This window comes from Poecilia mexicana, unplaced genomic scaffold (assembly GCF_051168715.1).
Source record: "Poecilia mexicana isolate PSO_F unplaced genomic scaffold, ASM5116871v1 scaffold_14, whole genome shotgun sequence".
Classification (NCBI taxonomy): Eukaryota; Metazoa; Chordata; class Actinopteri; order Cyprinodontiformes; family Poeciliidae; genus Poecilia; species Poecilia mexicana.
Genome location: NW_028263383.1, coordinates 13,297,249 through 13,315,686, shown reverse-complemented (window position 1 = coordinate 13,315,686; position 18,438 = coordinate 13,297,249). Strand labels below are relative to the sequence as shown.

The 18,438-nt window shown below is 40.5% G+C and overlaps 3 protein-coding genes across 8 annotated transcripts in view; 1 reads left to right on the top strand and 2 right to left on the bottom strand.

Annotated features, from left to right (window-relative positions):
* Positions 1-657: 657 nt before the first annotated feature.
* Positions 658-5,462, bottom strand: kcnj15 (potassium inwardly rectifying channel subfamily J member 15). Its single transcript, XM_014968804.2, has 2 exons — positions 5,289-5,462; positions 658-3,264 (listed from the first exon to the last, which is right to left on the bottom strand). Exon 2 carries the CDS (start codon positions 3,194-3,196, stop codon positions 2,201-2,203), a length of 996 nt encoding a protein of 331 aa, XP_014824290.1. The 5' UTR covers positions 3,197-3,264; positions 5,289-5,462; the 3' UTR covers positions 658-2,200.
* A 2,782-nt stretch (positions 5,463-8,244) lies between these two features.
* Positions 8,245-12,341, top strand: vps26c (VPS26 endosomal protein sorting factor C). The gene is made up of 8 exons (XM_088012230.1): positions 8,245-8,467; positions 9,421-9,564; positions 10,012-10,161; positions 10,301-10,381; positions 10,452-10,526; positions 11,216-11,366; positions 11,439-11,591; positions 11,931-12,341. The coding sequence occupies exons 1-8, from the start codon at positions 8,411-8,413 to the stop codon at positions 12,011-12,013; spliced, it is 894 nt and encodes a 297-aa protein (XP_087868356.1). The 5' UTR covers positions 8,245-8,410; the 3' UTR covers positions 12,014-12,341.
* A 270-nt stretch (positions 12,342-12,611) lies between these two features.
* ttc3 (tetratricopeptide repeat domain 3) overlaps positions 12,612-18,438 on the bottom strand; it is a 38,153-nt gene continuing 32,326 nt past the window's right edge. For all 6 annotated transcript variants that reach the window (XM_088012227.1, XM_088012229.1, XM_088012226.1 and 3 more), the window contains exons 40-46: positions 17,361-17,445; positions 17,200-17,277; positions 14,579-14,751; positions 14,376-14,490; positions 14,187-14,294; positions 13,202-13,294; positions 12,612-12,824 (exon numbers count right to left, since the gene is read on the bottom strand). In XM_088012227.1, the coding sequence (XP_087868353.1) occupies positions 12,714-12,824; positions 13,202-13,294; positions 14,187-14,294; positions 14,376-14,490; positions 14,579-14,751; positions 17,200-17,277; positions 17,361-17,445 (763 nt within the window). In that variant the 3' untranslated portion in view covers positions 12,612-12,713. The remainder of the gene's footprint in view (positions 12,825-13,201; positions 13,295-14,186; positions 14,295-14,375; positions 14,491-14,578; positions 14,752-17,199; positions 17,278-17,360; positions 17,446-18,438) is intronic.

The window sequence follows — 18,438 nt, the reverse complement described above, 5'->3', positions numbered from 1 at the left end:
TGTTTGTTTTTCCCGCGCCGCTCCGGCCTTCCCTTCACTTTTCCAGCCTTCCCTTCACTTCCGCTCGCCAAGCAGTCGGAGGGGGCAGCAGCTTTGTGTGACTCGGACTGTTTGGACCACATACAGACGCCCAGCAGCTGCAGCTCGGTGTTGCCACAACAGAAGGCGACAGTTAGCGGCAGCTTGGACCTGCTTTGTCCTTCAGCTAACCTCTGGAAGCTAACCACTGGAAGTTAACCTCTGGAAGCTAACCTCTGGAAGCTAACCTCTGGAAGCTAACCACTGGAAGTTAACCTCTGGAAGCTAACCACTGGAAGCTAACCTCTGGAAGCTAACCTCTGGAAGCTAACCTCTGGAAGCTAACCACTGGAAGCTAACCTCTGGAAGCTAACCACTGGAAGTTAACCTCTGGAAGCTAACCTCTGGAAGCTAACCTCTGGAAGTTAACCTCTGGAAGCTAACCTCTGGAAGTTAACCTCTGGAAGCTAACCTCTGGAAGTTAACCTCTGGAAGTTAACCTCTGGAAGCTAACATTTTCCTCCATGGCGTGATCAATCCAAACGGTTTTTCTGATCAGATCTCTGTGCAGTCTGGTTTTAATATCAGTTTCAGTTCTGTAGACTGGTTCCTGTGTAAGAAAATACACAGGAACAACTCTACGTTTGAACATCTGTTGGCTTTATTTTTCTTGTGTATAAACAGTTTGAAAGTAAAAATAATATTTAAGAAACAAAATGGTTCAATTTGTCTTGGTGTCTACATAACTCACCCATTATTTACCTCGTCACAAAGGGCTTAAGTCATCATTATCAAGTCTTTCTTAGTAAATCTATGTCTGTCTTTATTTATGGCCATAACGCCATAAATACCCTGATTAACGTTTTTAGCAAGCTTTATCTGTTATTTTACATCAAAAAGTGTCTGTAACCGTTTTCTTCCTGTTTGTTTTTATTTGAACTGAATTTAATCATATTTTGTTGCGTCCCAGAAATTAGCTTTCCAACACACAACATACCACAATGATTTTAGGGTTACAACACATTTTAAAGCCACTTGGCTCAAGAAATAACTTCATTTATAAAAATGTCAATTGAGAAAACTTATGGGATTTGTTAATTCTGCTCAGGGAACAGGCTAACTCCAGTTAGCAATACAAGCGAATCAGAACATATTTGTCTCTATTTTGTGCGTTCAAATACAAAAATAATGTGTCTACAGATAAATGCTGTACATTGTTTGGTTTTTTATCAGCCACTGTTTCATTGAGTTAGAACCAATCAGAAAAGCACAAAAGTGGTCTTTTCTTCATCTTTCTGTTTGTTTTACTTGAACGGCAGCCATATTGAATTTGAACTCAGGGTCTTTCTGGTTTCCAGGTTGGAATCTGAACTCCGTGCAGGTTTTCCCCTTTAATTTTTTCTATATGGATCAAGGAAATTCTGACTATCAAATACAAGTTGAACTCAGCCTAAGGCCTACAGATGATCACACTTGTTGGACCATAGAGACTTATAATTTGATGCTTTAATAAAATAAAATAAAAATCTCCTGGCTTTCAGCAAACAGCCATACAGTTCAGAAAAAAAAATTGAATGACAGAATTCACAGTTTGAAAAAGATGTATTGTATTCAGATTAGTAAAGAAACAACAGTCTGCTAAAAGATTTGGTTTGACAAGAGGCCAAATCATGTCATTTTTACGTTATAAAACGGCATTGGTGTGATAACTACCAAACAGTTCATATCCTCCATCTTGCATTGATTTAGTAACTGTAAACAAACTGTTTTATACACAAATACTAAAATTATGGGGTATCAGTTTATTATCTGCAAACTTTGTTTCCCTTAGTTATCCATCTACTCATTTGCTCTAAGATATGACAGATTAAAACCTCTGATCAAACCAAAATAACTCTAAGAGTAAGAAACCTTTTACTGATTTTGTCTTTTTAGACTGACGAGGACATAGAAAGTTTATTTAAATAATCTGTAGGTTCAAAGCTTCTCCCTGGTTGGTTCTAATGGTGGAACATCTCAACGTACCATTTGATACCCAAAATGTCGGGTGTGAAATTATCAAAATTGCAAAGGTATGAAGTGGCATAACGTTAATCAATAAACAATGAGGTTGATTTGACATGTAAGATCACAGTACTGTAAAACTAACAGCTCCCACAATGTCCTCTCAGTCTTGCTTCAGTTATATCTTTCCTGTGCTGCTGCCAGGGAAGGCGGGGTCGTTGCTCACTTGTATTTTGTCAAAAAAGTTGAAATCAACAACGTAGCGGCAGTTGGAGGAGCTGAACAGCACTGGCGTGAACTCGTAGCCCCACAGGATCTCCTGAGGGATGTACGAGGTGCGGCTCTGGCACGTGGCTGCGGTCGACTCCATGGTGCCGTTGAGCGTTATGAGCAGCTCAAAGTTTCGGTTGCTCAGGGTTTCTGGGGTCAGTCCTGCCAATGGGCTCTTCTCATCGATAATGTGATAGAAGGTGAGCGGGAGGATCAGGAACGGACAGTCTCCACTGGTGTCCATGTAGAAATCTACGGAGCTCTGGTGGATCTGCGTCTTCTCTCCTTCTTCTGTCACGTTGGACTTAAACAGCTTTCCGGTGAGCTGGCACTGAATCAGCAGACTCTTCCTCATGTTGGCCACTCTCACCATCAGACACAGCTTGCCTTGGTGCCTGCAGATCACCGCCACCTGACTGAACTTTATCGTTTCTGCTCGCTTCTTTGGTCGGGCCAGTTTGGCCAGAAAGGCACCGGTGACAAAGATCTCAGCCAGACCGGTGATGACGAGCTGAGCCACTAGTGTGAAGATCGCCAGAGGACACTCTTCAGAGATGTACCGGAAACCGTAACCTATGGTGGTCTGCGACTCCAGAGAGAACAGGAAGGCTCCGGTGAGAGTATTCACATTCACCACGCAGGGTGTGTGGGTAGAATTGTGCCAACTGTCAAAATCTCCGTTCCCCATTCCGATGAAGAAAAAGAAGACTCCAAAGATGAACCAGGTCATGACGAAGGTGGAGGCAAACAGAGTGAGCTTGTAGCGCCACTTCATGTCCACCACCGTCGTCCAGATGTCATGCAGGTAGAGCTTGACCATTCCTTCCACGTTGTCGATCTGAACATTGTTGTGACCGTCTTTGGACACGATCCTTCGCTGGACCTCTGACTTCCTGTTGACCATGATGCTTTGCTTCAACAGGAACTGGCTGTAACTGCACAGGTTTTATTTGCGCATTGCAGATTAAAGAGCTGGCAACAGACAAACAGAAATAAAATTAATATTCTCATAAAGCTGTTTTTCTGTAATTGCCAAAGTGTTCAGTCAATCATTTCTATATATTTTTGCTTCCACAGATCCAGACTCTCTTCTAATGTTTGAAAGTCTTAATTAAAATTAATTGTGACTTTATGCAGGGATTGAAAGATTTCCTGTCTCCAGTCTGTGGACTGTTCAGTGAGTGCTGAGCTAAATCAGTTATTGAAGGAACACCTTCAGGAAACCTCGACAGTTACTGATTAGGACCAGATCAGAATGCAGGAAAGCAAAAACATATGGAGACATTTGGAGTGATTTAAAATGTTTGTATTGTGGTGTAAGGGATTAAACAATAACAAAGTGAAATCACCAAACTATTTACAACTGTTTAATCCACAGGGTTTAATGGCAGAGGTCATCCGTCCATCACTGAGCCTGATTTAAAGGGAGCCTAACATGAGCACCGTCAGACTGAAGCTAAGCTAATGCAGTCAGAAAGGCCTGGATGGGATTCAGAAACTCTTCCATGCATTTATGTACCAAGGAAAAAACGACTTTACACACCTCGACTAAAATATTAACCAGCTTGTAGCCTTAAACAGTTTCCATCTAAGGTCCAGATGTTAAAAATTAACAAATGATATTAGAGACCAATAAGCGAGTCATTGGTGTGTCGTAAACAGAATTATTTAACTGAAGGTCAGTCAGAAAATGCATGAAACTGCTGCGGATTAAATAATAGCTGCATGTTTCATCAGAGTAACAAAGTCAAAAGAAACCCAGATCATCATTCCTCCACCACCGTGCTCGAAACATAAATTCTGCTTTCTTTAATTTTAGTTTTTTTTAATTGGCTCTAGTGGCCTTTATTTGATAGTTGGTTGACAGGAAGGTGGGTAATGAGAGAGGGGGAAGACGGGAATCGAGCCTGCGACGGCCACGTCGAGGACTGAGGCCTCCATATGTGGACTGTGCTTAACCCCTGCACCACCACAGCACCCCAGTTTGTTTTTATCTTAAAGTAAACTTGAGTTACGCAGCAGAACAATCATTAAAAGCACAAATCCAACTATGAATGGATAAAAAAACAACAGAATGAAGATTATGGTGTTTCCTAGTCAAAGTAACGAGTTATGATGGGGATGTCGTGGCTTAAAGACCCTCCACAGTGGCTGAATAGAGCAATTCTGCAAACAAACGATTTAAAATTCCTCCTCAGTGATGTTACAGACTCTGACTGGTCCATTATTTTCTCACTTGGTTTGGAAGTTTCTTCACTGTAAAAACACAAAATATTAAATATTTTTGGTCTAGTTGGTCAAGTTCACTTGAAATGAGACAAAACTAATTAAACTTTTCAGAAAGATAGGAAGGAGCTTGTTTTTAATCAGTAATTCTTAATATTGATGAAAAGTTTGAATTAAACTGGCAAATAATTTATTAATAATGTGACATTTTCCCAGGTTAAGTGAAATAATCTGCCAGTGGAACTGGAACTTTTTCAGTCAAATGAAGGAATTACTGACTTACAATAAACTCCTTTATCTTCCTGAAAAGTTGCCTGTATGTTTGTTTTGTCTTATTTCAAGTGAACTAAGATATTTGCACTAGAAACTAGAGAAAAAAAAATACTTGGTAGGATTTTGTGTTTTTTCAGTATTCTCCTAAATAATTGAGGCCATAATTTGAAAACAGTATTTTGTCTTTTTTCACTTTATGTTTGTCTGATATCAAATTTTGTTTGATGGCCTGAATGATGGAAGAGTGACAAAAAATATTGAAAACATAAGAAACATAAAATACTGTTTAGTACTGCTATATAAGTACCGATTCTTTATTTTGATCCAAGTTTGTCAGTGTCACCAAACTGAATGTTATTCCACAGAATTATTAGAAATAAAATGAGTTCATGTGTCCTGAAGTTATCACATGTAACCATATTTAGACACATTTCCTCAGGAGTAGATGAAGGGTAGCCATGTTAATTCATAATCTTACATGAATGCGTTGTACTCACCTCTGAAAAGCTCGTCCTCATAAATGTGAAAGCTGAGTCTGTGCTGAAGTTCAGTGTCTTCTTTCTCCGTTTGTTGTGAGATCTGAACTTTGGCACAATGAGGAACGGAGCGCAGACAAAGCCGAGCGTAATCTGTGATCCGTTTCCCTCCCCTCACCTGTCCACAGGTAGGAACAACAAGGTGACCGTCTGACGTTGGTTTCCTTCTTTTACGGTTGTTGTTGCTTCACACAAGCCCAGATTTACGGCTGTCAGAGCGTCTGAAGGACACGATGAACTTTGTGACAGACAGAAGGTCAAACTACCGGAGGAACACATGATGTGAATTATCTGATAAATTCTTTAAATCTCTGTAAATATGATGTCAACATTTTGACACCTGGAGGTTGGAAAATAATCCTGAGACCCAATGATTGTAGTTGGTAATTTATTTAATCAAGAAAATGCTACGAATTGACTGGTATTAATAAATGAAATGTATTTGTTGTTAATGTGTTATTTTGGACGCCTCTGTAAAAGTTTAAATTTGTGATTAAAAGTCATTTTGATCAGATTTAGAGCATCGATTTGCTTCTCATTCTCTACAGGTGTTTTTTTCTAACCTGGAGTAACTTTAGCAAACAGGAGGACATTTTTACTAATAAATTCAGAAAATGTGGTTTATGTTTGTCTCCAACCCCCATTACTCTGATACCCCAAAAATAAGCCTACTCAACCTGAATAAACCTGATTAGTGCTGAAACTTGTTAAATAACTATACTACTGATGATTCAGGCGACTAATTGGATAAAAATTTGACATTCACTCTTTATTTAAACACTTTAACCCTTTTTAAACAATATTAGAAATACATTTCAATAAATAATTCAATTCCTTTTTTAAATAGCAAAATAGAAATATTACCAAAAAATGCAATAACATTTTTTAGTGTATGCTTGATTTTTGTAGATTAATTAATTTATTTGTTTTTCATTAACTGATTAATAATTGATAGCAAAAGGTGATTAATTGGAGGTTTTAATGAATTCTGGGTAAAACGCCTTTACAGACAAATGTTTTTTTTTTCTTAAAAGCAAATATATACATTTGTACAGTTTCAGCTTAATTACGGTTCTGAGTGTGTTATTTTTCATATACTCCAGTTAACGATTAATTGATTACTAAATTAGTTGATGATATTTTTCAATAATCGATGAATAATCTCATGCCTGAGCCTAATAAATTAAAATGACTCTCAGTGTAAATCCAGTTTGGTCACCGCTGAAGCCGAGGAGCAAAGGAAGGAAGTTGTAGATAATTGTGTTAAATGACCTAAAAAACGCCAAAGTTTGTCGTAATGAGACGAGATGTAAACGTGTGAAAACCTGAACAGAACTGGAGTTAAACGGGACTCAGTCAGCTGAACGTTTTCTGTTCATGAAATGTTTGGAAAAACATTTTTTTTCTTTTTGCAACAAAGTGAATGATTACTGGAAATAAGCAGCAGCAGGGCTGAAGGACAAAATACCTGTGGTCTAAACAAAGTCTGATGCAGGGTTCTGCTGGTGGCTGTTTGGTGTTTTGTGAAGAACAGGACACATTAACTTATTAAACAAACACTTAAATGACATGTTAAAGAATGAGAAGAGTCAAAATGAAGCTAAAAACAAATGTCCACTAGAGGTTTGTTGTAAAAAATGAAGAATTCTGTTTATTAGAGGAAACAGAAGCGGTGAAGTTTGTTTAAGTGAATTAAACACGTTTCAGTGCAGAGAAGAAGTGACGTTTCCTGAGTGACCGACCTTGGATCCTCAGCTTTATCATTAACTTCATTTCCACATTCCTGAGAGCCGAGAGATCGTCGCTTATCGTTTCTTTACTGGGGTACAAAATGAACGGGGAAATCTCATTCTGATGCATTCTTGTCTGGAAATGTTGATGTTGGCAACTGAAATGAGCGAAAGGAGATTTTCCAGAAATCACCAACTGGATGCAGTTTTTACAGGTCTCCTTCTTTGCACAAGAACTTTATGATTCAGTTTAACGTGTTTATTTCAGGTGACGCCCAATGCTTTATTTCAACAGTAACATGTCAAAATAATTAAAATTACATTCAATAAGAATAACTGCATGTGATAAAAGAAATTTAAACACCTACAAAACAAGAGCCTCCATTCTTTATCTGCAGAAATATTTGATAAACTTCCTTTAATGGTTCTCTGACATGTTTAGATAGAATGTTTAAAACGAACATGCATGTTATTTTAAACCTTATGTCTTCTTTTTTCTCCTAAGATTAATTCAGAGACAAACAATCTTCCAGTTTTTGTTTGTTTTACCAACATGATCTGTTCTTGGTAGTGAAGTCACAGTGATCTTTAAAAATAAAACACATAAAATTTGACCCTGTAACTTTGAATAAAATTACATCACAATAATATGAAATCAAATAATACTGAAAATAATGAAGTGAAACAAAATTGTAAATAACTTGAAATAAAATTAATCAAAATGAAATAAAGGAGCTGAACAGCGCCCTCTGCTGTGTAAACGCGGTTCATTCAGCGATTCATTTTATTTGTGTAAATTTATTAGAAACTTGGAGTCAAGTGGTGGCAGACCTGAACTTTATATTTTTTATGTGACAATAAAAAAAAGCTTTTTTCTTCTTTGCAGTCTTTTTAATTTAACTGAATCTTTTTTATGTAACTGAATATGAGTGCGTGTCACAGCCACCAAACACAAAAAAAGGCTTTTGAAAAACATTTTCGTTTTAAAATGCGCTTCTTCCGGTTTCCAGTTACATACAGACATGTGATTTTTCTCACTGAAAAGGTCACAGTAAATGCTTAATCGTGTCTTCAATGTGTGTAAGAATATGTGTATGTAAACTTCCGACCGGCGTTGCATTAGTTTCAACCATTATTATTTATGCTTTTATTTAGAAAATTTGACCGAGTCGTTCAAATCGGCGGAAATCGCACTCTTATTTTGAAAGATTTACCCGGATACCGAGTTGTTGTTCTTATTAATTTCTCATTCAGAAGCAAGCCAAATAAATGTAAAGCCATTGCTTTTGGTTGGCAGCATCGAAAACAAGTTTGTGACGTCAGCCGCCGTTCGGCGGTCCGCTCAGCTCGGAGATGAGCGTCACTCTGGATATCAAGCTGAAAAGAGCCAACAAAGTCTATCATGAGGGGGTAAGAGGCCCACTGACACGAACATGCCCAGCTAATGTTAGCCTCCCTCTGTTTTCTCTACAGAAACATTGATAAAGCCATTGACTAGCTGGCATAGACAGTTAGCTTGCTGCTTTAGCAACAAGCTAATTCGTAGTCACATGACCAGCAGCTGCTTCCGTGGTGTTGTGACGAATTTGGTCACCACTTAAATTCTGTGCTCGATTATCATTTCTTTACATGACAATAAATAAGAAATATAATTTGAAATCTTCATGACAACATAAATAAAAATATAGTTTTCTACTTATTTGTGTTGAGCGCCATAGAAACCCGGTGTGGTTAGTTAGCTTGGTGTGACTCTTCGGCGTTTTCGAACCTAAAACGGCCTGTTCAAAATGTTTACTAAAAATAAACTTCTCTAGATAAATGATGGTAATTGATAAAAGTGATAAGAACTATTTATTATTTCCTTATGTTACTGTAAGGCTGCAGCTCACAGAAACAAATCCTGCTTTTAAAACCGTTATTTTTTAATCTTTCAGATGCCAGTCATAATAAATGTGATTTATGTCATTAATCTGCTCACAGTAACTATTTTCAAATGTATTGGTATTATTTATTGATCACTTTATTAAACAAAAAGTGGAGCAAATGACAAAACTGTCAATCCCAACAATATGGACAGTTTTAGATTTTAAACATTAATTGAAATTTATTGAGAACAATAAATCTAAATCTTTATCATAAGAATTTTATCACTATAAATAAATTTTTTTTTATAGTTTTGCGTTAATTTCTGCTATGTTCTTTCAGCAAATGGCTTTTATCGAGTCTCTTCTCCAGTTAATGATTAGTCAATTACTGGACTAGTTTATTCCAATAATCGATTAATCCTAATAAATTGTATCAGCTCAGAGGCTGATGATCAATATCTGTGAGGTGATTCTGCAGCTGGCTCTGGTCTGTTTCAGGAAACGGTGGCCGGCGTCGTGACGTTGTGCTGCAAGGAGCCGCTGCAGCACAACGGCATCGCGCTCTGCATGGACGGCATCGTCAACCTGCAGCTCAGCTCCAAGAGCGTCGGCGTCTTCGAGGCGTTCTACAACTCCGTCAAGGTGGGATCCGCCGGACCGGAATCTGGACCGGACTCCAGACCGCTCTGCTCCTCTGGAGTTCAGAAACTCCAATAATTTAAATAAGTTTAAATTATTGGTAATCATCATGATTACTTGATTAATCAGATAGAAAATGAGGGACATCTGCAGATTTTTCTTTGAATAATCAGGTGAAGCTAAAACTGGCCTGAAGTTTTTGGTTGAATGTTTTTACGGAAAATGTTTTTCTCATCTGTTTTTAGTTTCTGTTTTTTCAGAAAATGGCCTTTTTATTCTCCAGTTGACGAAATTCAATAATCGATCAATCTGATTAATGTCATTGATGGTTTGGTAAATGAAGCATTAATTCAGATTTACTCACCAAACTTGGAGAATAATTTATTTAAAGTCTGTCTGCTGCAATACTCTGTCGGCTAATCCGTGAAATGTCTGCCGGTTAATCTGCAGCCAATCCCGCTGATCAGCAGCAGCATCGAAGTGGCCAAGGCCGGGAAAATCCCAGGAGGGAAAACGGAAATCCCGTTTGAGTTTCCGCTCATCAGCAAAGGCAACAAAGTTCTGTATGAGACGTACCACGGCGTCTTCGTCAACATCCAGGTTCAGCTCGATGTTAGCCTGTCTGCTAACGTTCTCGTATTGTTTGCTAACCAGAGTCTGAAAGAGATTCAGGTGTGAAAAGGTTCAGGCTGAGCAGTTTGTGTTCCAACTTTCTGACTTTTCCCTGTTTGCTGCTCAGTACACGCTGCGCTGCGACCTGAAGCGCCCCCTGCTGGCCAAAGACCTGAGCAGGAGCTGCGAGTTCATCGTTCACAGTCAGGTGAACGTTAGCAAAGCATCGATTAGCCGCTCTGCTCGTTATTACCTTACTGATTGGTTTTTCTTTTCAGCCGCAGAAATCAAAAATCGTTCCAACTCCGGTCAAGTTCAGCATCACTCCAGAGACGCTGCAGAACGTCCGCGAGGTGCGACCTTTGACCTGCTGCTGTCGCATCACAGCCAGGCTGCAGATTAATTCATAGATCAATCTATTGATTCATCTTGTATTCCTTTACAGAAGCTTTCATCATTTGCAGCTAAAAATCCTAAAATCGTCAACATCAGAAAAAGCTGAATGTCGATGCAGAGCTGATCTGGGATTAATTATTGATTAACTGATTAATAATTTGATAGAATTAATTGGAGATTTTTAGAGAATTTGAATCAGGAGAAACTAAAACTGTTTTTGGTTGAACATATTTAGACGATTTGATTTTAAATGCAAAATGTTTAATTACTCTGTTTTTTCAGCAAATAAAACTATTAATCGATTACTAAATTAGTTGATTAATAGTGATTAATCAGTTTGAGCTGAAACTTCAGAGCTTCTTTCACTGCAAACTTTCAATTTGTTTCTACCAGTTTAAACAGAAACTTCTGCAAAATAACAGATTGATTTCCATCAATGTTTTTAGAAATGATGCTAATTTTAATCTGAAGCCATTAATCATAATTGATTGAGTTTAGATCAGATTGGTGAAAATTTTTTCCTCATATTTTCAGCTGGTGTGTAAAAAAGTGAAGCTGCTGAAACATTTGAATGTTTGGTTTTAGAGTCGCTGAGCGGTTCTGGAAACGTCTGCAGCTCCGTTTTACTGACTGTTTGTGTCGGCAGAGGAGTCAGCTGCCGCGCTTCCTGATCAGAGGACATCTGGACGCCACCAGCTGCGTCATCAGCCAGCCGCTCACCGGGGAGGTGCAGGTGGACAAATCTGATGTCCCCATCAAGAGCATTGAGCTGCAGCTGGTCCGGGTCGAGACCTGCGGTGAGTTCCCCTCTCCCTGAACGCTGCCGCCATGTGGCGGCGCCCCCTGGAGGTTTCCTGTTTTACCCACAGGCTGCGCCGAGGGCTACGCACGAGACGCCACAGAGATCCAGAACATCCAGATCGCAGAAGGAGACGTCGGCCACGGCATGCCCATCCCCGTCCACATGGTCTTCCCCCGACTCTTCACCTGCCCCACCCTGGAGACCACCAACTTCAAAGTGGGTCAGTACAACCAACCAATCAGAGGTTATTATTGATTAATGGGTCAACAACTGATAACAAAAGGTGATTAATAGAAGTTCAGAGAAGCTGAAGCAGGTGAAGCCAAAACGATTTGAAACGATTCCACTCCAGGAGTTTTTGGTCAAACACATTTATATATTTAATCTGTATAGAATTTATCATTTGTAGTTTTACTTTAATTTCTGCTCTGAGTTTTTCTTCCAGCAAACTTTTTGCCTTTATTTAACCCTTACTCCAGTTAGCGATTAATCGATTACTAAATTAGTTGATCGTTTCAGCTCCGGTTTATCAGGAACTAACGACTCGTTTTTTCCTCAGAGTTTGAAATCAACGTCGTCGTCATCCTGCAGGACGATCACCTGATCACAGAGAACTTCCCTCTGAAGCTCTGCAGAGTCTGATCACATCCAACCCGATCGATCATCAATGATCCATAAAATACCGACTGCATTCAGACACTTTGAGCTGCACAGGATAGTTGTGAAATTCAAACATTAATATTTGACCTTTGAACTAAAATCTGAATCCATCCCATAATTTTTCTGCTTGTTCTGAAACTTTGACGAATGCATTACATGTCTGCAGCCTGCTCAGGGTTATATTGATTATTGATTCCACCTCAATTATTGTAACATTGTTTCTTTTAAATCATGTTTGATTAGCAGAATTTGTAACTGAAGTTATTTGAGCTATAAAATGTTTGGAAAATAAATTTCATTTTTCATGAGATTCCAGTGAATTTATTTGCTGCTCGTTTCATTTTGTGTATTAAATGATCTGAACAGTCAGGAAGTAACTCGGATTCTCACTGAACAAACGTTTCATAACTTTAATTTTTTTAAATTGTTATTCTATAAATCATTTTGATTTTGGTCCTAAATACCAAAATTTCCCCATAACTTTATATTTTAGTTGATCTTGAGAAATAATGTTTAATATTAAATGATTAGTAAACATTTTTAAAGTACTTGTGCTCCGGAAGGGAAGAGTCAGACGAGCTCCAACACCGAGTTCTTTATTTTCTCAGGTTTGAAATGTCAGTAAAATCAGGAAAACAAACAAAATTAAAAAATAAAAGCAGGTAAAAGCAGAAACGGAGCATCAGGGGGCCTGGCGCCTCCTGGTGGACAGAGCGGGGAAGTCGTCAGGCAGCAGCGCGTGGGTCCTGCAGGTGGGACAGGTGTTCTTCTCCTTCAGCCAGGACCGGATGCACTGGACAGACAGAACCGGGTCAGAACCAGAGGGAGACTGGAGGCCTCACTTCCTCCAGAACAGGAACATTTAGTTTTTATTACTACTTAGAAACTGTGGCGTACTCATTACTTTTAGCAAACTAACTTATCTAGGACCCAGAACTGGGATTAGAACAAACTTAGAATCCAGAAGATCCACCTTAGCGACGTTTTAGACTCTGTTCTTCCAATCAGAAAACGAATTAGACCAGAAGTTATTTACTAGGAACATCCAGTTTATTTGCTTTGGATCAACATTATTAGCTTCTTTTTCCTTTGGTTTGCATTTCATTTTAATTCATGTAAAGAACTTTGAACTGCTGAAAATGTGATGTCATTTAGATTAAATGACATTACCTGGTCGTGGTAGCTGTGCCGACACTCCAGCACACAGGTGTCCTCCGGACTCATGTCCTCGTGGCAGATGATGCAGGGATCCTCCATGTTCAGCTGCAGGAAGGCGCAGGTTATTGATTATTGGTTAAGTGATAGGCGGCCATTTTCTTAAAAACCTGAGTTTTCTCTCGAATCGAAATGACCATCTTTCCATAACTTCCTGATTTTAAAAAACGTTAAATCCTGACTGAATAAACCGAACGTCGTCGTTTTATTAAAAATAACTGGAACAGAAAAAGATGGAGAATGAAAAGTGAAACTTTTCTCCACTTTAATTCACTGCAGCCTTAAATCAACCGTTTTTATTAACTTCATGTTTTTACAGTTTTTCTGTCACTTCATCGCCTTTTAGCTGCTGAAAGTTAGTTTGTGATTGACTAAAGGGCGATTCCACCTAATGTGTTATTTTAGCATCTTTAATCTGTTCTGGTTTAAAAACTAAAATACTTTTACATTTCAAACTTGATCAAGATTAGAGCTGCAAATTATCATTAATCTACTAATCAATAATTAATCAGTTAAATAAATTGGCTCATTCTGCCTTTTTCATGCCATAATTAAATTACTTTAAATGATTCATAACATCCCTTTAGTGAATATTTAGTTTCTAATATTATGAACAAAAATTTTCCCCTATTGGCTACTTTATACTTTTATTTATAAAACACTTTAAAACAGCTGCTGCAACAAAATGAGATAAAAATAAATATTTTAAATATGAAAATAAAGAATAGAAACAAACGAAGTGAGCGAAAAACGTCTCAACATGTTAAAATGTTTCCAGTTTTGAAAGTGGGCAATAAATAATAATAATAATAATGATAATAGTGATGATGATGATGATAATGATAACGATAAAGCGTCTTTGGATTTCATTAGTTTGGAGGAAACCTAGTGTCTAGTCAAATCAAGCGTCTCTTTTGCTCGGTGGCTGAGTCAGACTCACAGCGTTCGGGTTTCGGACTCTCTGCGCTCCGACCAGCTGCCACACCGGGTTCTGGTTCCCCTGAGCCGGGCTGGACCGGCCCGCGGCGCCAGATGACTTCAGCGTTTCCTGAGGAACAGGAGGAAAGCGAGTGATTGGCTGAAAGCCGTGGCGGTAAGCCAATCAGAGCACGGCTCTACGGACCGCTACCTGATGGTCCAGGATGAGCTGCGCCACGCCGCTGACCACTTCCTGTAGTGGCACCAGGTTCAGACTTCCTCCTCTGGCCAGGCGGAAGTCCTGAACGAAACGCATCAAGTTGGACCTGCAGACCAACCAGAACCGGGTCAGAACCACATCCACACCTCAGCAGCTGAGCTGTTTCTACGCGCTCAGCTCTTCCTGGAATCTACCTGGAATAGTCTGGAAACATGGCGGTCAGGCTGTCCATGGCCTTCTGGAAAACAGAGACGAGTAGCGGCTCCTTCCTGGCGGCGGCTCGGGGCGGCGCGGTGGGCGGGGCGGCCTCGGCGGCGGGCGGAGAGGCGGCGTGGGCCGGCTGAGGGTCGTTAGCTGCTGCAGGGAGCTGCAACGGAAACAAAACTTCACCTTACTCTGATCCTGGGAGGAATCTACGCAGCAAATTTCACTTTTTGAGTCTCGACTGATTCTAAAAACAAAAACTGGTGTTCAGCAATAAGTTCAAGATTTTTGATGCCAGCAAAACAAGCAGTTTAAAAAAAAAAACACGATTATCGAGTCACGAAGCCGTTACCTAGCAACAAGCCCAGCCTGTTACCTAGCAACCCCAGCTGATCTCCAGTGTCTGGTCTGCTGCTTTTCCTGCTGTACAATGGCTCCTGGAAAATCAGCTGCGGTTGCTAGGTAACGGGCCGTGTTACTGAATATTTGTTTAAGGTTAGGCCTGGCCTTGGGGTCGGCCAGATATGACGTCAGCAAAACGTGACGATGCGACTCATTTCAAACCCGAAGCTCTCGTCTGAAACGGCCGATGGCCTTCATGGATTCTTTCACCTACTCATCTGATTTTTATGAGATTTTTACTTAAACATCAGAATAAAACTGCTGCATGTTTTAAGTAGTTTCAAAATGGAGAGAATTCAAAGAACTTACAGGATTCGTCCCGCTCACCCTCCTCTAACTGCCGTTTATTCAAGTTGCATCAGAAACTACAAAAAAAATCGGTTGCGAAGCGTCGCTGGAGGAAAATCATGTGGACTTGCAGAGAAATGCGAAAGCTGCAAAGTCAGGTTTGTCAAACTGTTGGTTCAAATCTCTGATTGAAAAGTTGCTTTGCCTTCAGCCCATCTGAAGACTTCCTGACATTTTTCAGAAACATTTCTGACCTTAGATCGTCTCCAGTGTGGATCCGGAGGCTCATCTTAAATACTCTGAGCGTCTCTCAGTGAATTGACAAACTGTTAGAAGCTTAAAGCTTCCTTCATGACACCATGCAGCCACTGGTCCATGTTCTGGTTTCCATCATTAAACCTCCATTTAAATGTTTTATCCAACGTCAGACCAACCTCTGAATTCCAAATCTGGAAGACCTGCCTCACCTGTCCCGCCTCCACCCTCCACATCCAATCATCAGTCAAGCTCTGCTCATAAGGATCCACAGCCACGGCGCCAGCCGCTTTCCAGCTGTGCTCAACCCACCTTCCCCCTCCTCCACCCACATCCTTCGACCCTCCAGGATGTCACCCCTTCCCGACCTCCACCACTGGTGTCTGAGCATCTCCCCAATCAGCTTCTGGGGTGTTCACCCGAGTTCACAGCTCAATCATCTGCCGGGGCCCGAGCGCCAAAGGACTGTTATTCATTTTTGTTAATAAATTTCTTGATCGTTCTTCTTTCTCTGAGTCTTTCCAGATCGAAAGTTGCTTCTGTCCAACTGCAGACTTACGTTGACCTGAATGAAGTCTGAGTTTAAGTTACTGAAACTGAACGGCTCTTAAAGTTTTAAACCATCTTTAACTGTTGAAGGTGAATCAGCAGGTCTTCAGATCTGCCTGCTGTGGATCACAGGATCTTCTGGTATTCGAGGTTCAGCACTGAACCGGTTCCGGTTCTTTCAAACAGGAGTTTCTCAGTAGAACCCTAACCCAGCAGCGCTGGTCCTCTGCAGGTCCCTCAGGGCCCATGTGGGGCCTGTTCTGCCTCTGGGTTGTAGCTTTAAAAAGCACCAAGTCTCTGCAGACTCGTTCAGATCCGTCTGCCTGTAGCATGGCGGCCGGTCTGCTGTGCCGATGTTACAGGATCATCGTCTTCAGGACGTTCAGACATTTTCTGACCCTGAATGAGGAAAAGCTGAGACTGTGTTTGGTCGCTGCTGTCCTCTCTTGGACGTGGCCCCCTGGTTGGTCCCCCGTCCTCCTTCTGTCGTCCATTTGTGAAAAATCTGGGTGTGATTGTTGATCCTGTGTTAAATTTGATTAGCATGTTAGCGCTGCTATCAAAGCCGGTTTCTTTCAGCTGAGGACCTTTGCTAAGATAAAGTCTGATTTTGCCGTTTAGATGATTGTAACTGTTTGTTCTGAGGCTTTTAGCAGAGCAAACGAAATGCTGCAGCTCGTCTGCTGAGCAAAACTAGGAGGCGTGAATCTGTGACCCCGGCTCCCCTTCACTGGCTCCCTGCTGCCTTCGGATCACATTTAAGGCTTCATTGATGGTTTTTAAGAGTTTTTGGGTGGTTCGTGCTGAAGTGAGCTCTAGCAGCCCTACAGCCACCCGGAGCCCTGAGGTCGGCTGCAGCTTTTCCCGTCCGTCCCAAAGCAGACGGAGCCTCTCTGTGGATCGTCTCCCTCTGGCTGCTGAACTCCAGACTGAAACTCGTCTTTCGTAACGTTTCATCGCTACATTCAGAAAATTAACATAAAATTATCAGAGGCGAAAAGCTTCACTTATTAAAAGCAGAAAACCTTCAGAACTTTTTGATCTGAAGCTTTTAAAACAATTGGAGTCAAACTGCCGAGTCTCTGCAACCGAATTGTTCTGATGACCCGATAAGAACCTGCAGGACCGGTCCGATGGGAGCGGCTGCACCGTCTCGGCGGCCCTTCAGCTGGTCCAGAAGGTCCTGGCAGCGGCGCTGCAGAGAAACAGGGAATGAGACCGGCCCGGTTTGGACCCCATGCAGCCAAACGCTTCAGCCTGAGGTTCTGGTTCTGGTACCTCAGCAGTAGAAATGTTCTTCTGCACTTCCTCCACTTTAGCTTTGCAGCCGTTCCTCGCAGATTCCAGCTCCTGGTTCTGGGTTCTGCAAAAGTGACAAACATCATTTAAAATAAATAATTTAAAATAAATTAGCATTTCTGATGTTTAATATTTCCTGAAATAAATCACTGGTTTAATATTCTTGCCTAGTTCTTTGCAACAACAAATTATTTGTGGAAAATTCTGATTTTTCCGAAGAGCAAATCTAAAATATTGGAAAGAAAACAGCAGAAATGTCTTTTTGTCCTAGTTTTCCAGAGTCAACTAAAATACTGAAATGTTCTTTTACACACCTGAGAATAAAACAATTTAACAAAAAAACATCAATTTCAATAACATTGTTTATAAAATATAAGCCAAACTTTATTTTAATTACACAATAAGTCACTGAGATATTAGGAATAACACCATATTTTCCAGACCATAGAGCGCACCTATAAACCACATCTACAAAGTAAAAAAAAAAAAAAACTGGAAACGTTCATCTAAAGCCGCACCGGGCCGCAAGCCACTGGTGTCTCCGCCGCTCTTGGTTTTCCACAAGGAGGCAGCAGAGGGCAGCAAGGAGGGCTGCGTCCTAATAAATCTGCTATTCGTGACGCAGCCCTCCGTCTCCAGCGCCGAACCACAGATTCGTTCACGCAGAGCTCAACATGCAGCGGCTGTCGATCTGTACTCCCAGATCGATAACATTCAACTTAAAAGCTGCATCATATGAACTTCTTCCTGTTTCCACAATGAGGGGGAATGAGTTTCTCCGTCGAGCCTGCTGCTAGCATCTGCTTGTTCTAAATGAAAATCAGTGTTTTCTTCTTTGACTTCCAATGATTCACTTCCTGCTAAAGAGCCCCCTGGTGGTTGAAGAAAAATCCACAGAAAAGCTGCACCGGACAACAAGCCGCATGGTTGGAAACGGGGAAAAGCAGCAGCTTATAGTCTGAAAATATGGTAAATAATTGTTGATCATATTGAAACAATCCAGATGGGAAATAACCTTCCAGTAAAATTAAAGGTTTAAAGCTTTCTGATTTTCATC